Source organism: Cupressus sempervirens, chromosome 10 (genome assembly GCF_028749045.1).
Source record: "Cupressus sempervirens isolate cs-2001-9-10 chromosome 10, ASM2874904v1, whole genome shotgun sequence".
Classification (NCBI taxonomy): domain Eukaryota; kingdom Viridiplantae; phylum Streptophyta; class Pinopsida; order Cupressales; family Cupressaceae; genus Cupressus; species Cupressus sempervirens.
The window spans coordinates 33,270,553-33,273,435 of record NC_143127.1 but is presented as its reverse complement, the minus strand read 5'-3'; the positions used below and the strand labels follow the sequence as shown (position 1 = coordinate 33,273,435).

The window sequence follows — 2,883 nt, the reverse complement described above, 5'->3', positions numbered from 1 at the left end:
CTTCACCTTTGCCTTTACCTCTCCTGGTGAAAACAACTGTGGAGGTCTTTGGAGGTTTTGTAATTATTACCCTCCCTTTCTTCTTGGTTGGCTCTACCTCCTTCTTTGGTTCTTGCTCTTCTTCTTCTTCTTCTTCTTCTTCTTCTTCTTCTTCTTCATCCTCTCCTTTTCCCTCGATAAGCATTATAGGGCCAGTGGCAGTTTTCATCTTTACTATTTTCCTCTTGCCTTTGCTGATTGCTTGAGGTAGCTTGATTTCTAGTTCAATTCTAGCTTTTTACTCATCATATGTGTTGAAAATTGGTTGCTTAGGGTCTACAGGCTCATTTACCAGTGCTTCAATAATGTCCTTGGTTTCATCAATATTGATTTTACAGATTGTAGATTGTTTTGATTGGTCATATAGGTTTAGAATGTATGATTAAGCTTTGCTTGTTTGTTCATGGTAACTATTATTGCAGTTGTTTGCTAAATTGTTAGATAGCGGTCATCTCACAAATAATCATGTTTGACTGTCTTGTTGTGAAGTTGGGTATTTAGAAATTATGTTAAGAAGGGGTGTTCGGTTAGTGATCTCCTTATCAATGAGTCTAATTTGGTTGGGATCATGAGCTATATTATAGTTGTAAAAATTTGTGTTGTAATGGGTTTTATTAATGTCTACATGTTCTGTAATGGGTCTTCTTAATGTGCATGTATATTATAATGGGTGTTCTATAGGGAGATTTAAGTGATCATAATTAAATGGTAAAGGCCATGCAAGGCATTGATATTGTTATTTCAATTGTGGGCAGTGGTCAACTTACAGATCAGCTTAAGATTGTAGACGCCATTAAAGAAATTGGCACTATTAAGGTCAGAACATAGGACCCTAACATTATTGCCATGAATTATTGTTAACTATAATAGACTTAATAATTGTTGAACTTTGATGTAGAGGTTTCTTCCTTCAGAATTTAGGCATGATATAGACAGAGCCAATCTAGTAGAACTAGGGCTAAGCTTTTACAAAGAAAAGAGAGTTGTTAGGAGGGCAATTGAGGCATCCAACATTCCATACACTTACATCCCATCACATTATATAAAAAATTTGATACAATTTTTCATTTACTAATACTTACAACTCTTGCTTGAAGTTTCAAAAAACCACCAGAGCCGAGCTTGTGTGTCCCGTGCTTTTCTAGTCTTGCCTTTGTTGCCTTTGATGTGTCAGGCAATCTATGAAAATTTTGAAATATGTTAGATAGTATAAATATAGAGGTTAATTAGTACATAATTAGATTCTCAATAGTATCACATACCTTGTTGTACTCTCCACTGGTGTAATATTATTTTTCTTGTTAGCTTTATACTTTCCATCCAAAATCAGAGCCTGCCACTCAGCCTCAGGAACATAGGGCGGATGCTCATACCTGGGGTTATCCTGCAAATTTTTTCTATATTGGTCCCTAATATACTTCAAACATAAACTAGCTTTTTCAAGGAGCTTGTTTCTCTCAAATGCACGAGGTCCAAAGAGTTGGGTCATGCTCTCTATAAGATCATCCTTCAATGGTTTGCATTGGTTATTCCACCTTTTAAGTAAAAAAAAACATGTTAGACTCATAAATGAAGTGAAGCTACCTTTAATATAGTTCAAGAAATGGATGAAAAGGAAAACTATTATAGCAATGATATGAAATCAAAATAGTGGTTTGAGGTTTTAGTTAGGATATGATGTTCCACCAGGTAAGCATGGTGGGCTCGAATATTCACAAACACTCATCACCAAGTTTTCTCCAAAAAAGATCATTCCCTACAAAACAATCATGGGATCATTAGACGATGAAGAGTGATCAAAAACTAAATTACTATTATCACTATAGAATAATAATAACTTTAAAGTACCTAGAACTTTGGCTACTTTTAATGGAATGCCTTCATTGTCACTGACGATCAATGTGACATCCTTCACCGTTCCTGTACTAGGAACATAGGAACATCTAGGAAATGATGCTGCAACTCCTATTGCAAAAAGTTTCATAAGTTTCATAAGTCTTTGTCACGAAGTATAAAAGAACAAATGATAATTGATGTTAAAAAGTTGTAAAAAAAAACTGTTTGTTGCTATCATAAGAGAGAAAAAGAGGGATTTGTGTACCAGCAGATGGTGCAACAGTCGATGCCTGTAAGCTGCGTGTTGCTGACTCAACAGTCAGAAAGAGATTTATGGTTGTCCTAGATGGAGGTGGCGTCATCATAGGATTCAATTGATGTGAAGCTGAAGAATAAAATTTTTAGAGCATGCATAAATATAGAACGCGTGGACTAGCATGGACAAGATTGTTAGAGCATTAAAAAAAAGGATTGTTCGAGCATGTATTGTCAATGATTATGATCATTCCTATATATATTCAGTGGAAAATAGAAGTGGGGAATGGAACATGCGATCTACTTGAACCACCTGCAGCACCCTCATCATGGGAACGGGGCTCAAAATCACGCAAAAAACTCTGTAAAGACAACGCATCCATATTTTAATTAATGCCATAAAAGAGCATAACATAAAAACCATTATTGAACTCTTGTTATAATTAAAATTTCATTAATACTTACTTTTAAGGTTTCAGAGGTGTGCATCAATTCAGCTCCCCTTTCTCTTATTTCCTGAGTAGTAGGCTTTATGGTTGCCAAATGTAAAATTTCTCTGCCAATTTTCTTTAGCAACTTTTTAGTCGAACCGATCGGGTGATCGGTGTCTGCTAAATCAATATAAAAAGGGTCCTCCTCAGGGGGGGCTGCTGATCAGGGACTGCAAGTTCCTTTACCTCCCTCCGACCACTGGCCCTCTGTGACAACAATAGTATTAGTATTATCAAAATTACTCCAAAACAATGAAGAAAA

At 35.8% G+C, this 2,883-nt stretch overlaps 1 protein-coding gene across 1 annotated transcript; it reads right to left on the bottom strand.

Annotated features, from left to right (window-relative positions):
* Positions 1–1,075: 1,075 nt before the first annotated feature.
* Positions 1,076–1,564, bottom strand: LOC149532425 (uncharacterized). Its single transcript, XM_089803905.1, has 2 exons — positions 1,302–1,564; positions 1,076–1,218 (listed from the first exon to the last, which is right to left on the bottom strand). Exons 1-2 carry the CDS (start codon positions 1,526–1,528, stop codon positions 1,104–1,106), a joined length of 342 nt encoding a protein of 113 aa, XP_089660031.1. The 5' UTR covers positions 1,529–1,564; the 3' UTR covers positions 1,076–1,103.
* Between the last annotated feature and the right edge of the window lie 1,319 nt (positions 1,565–2,883).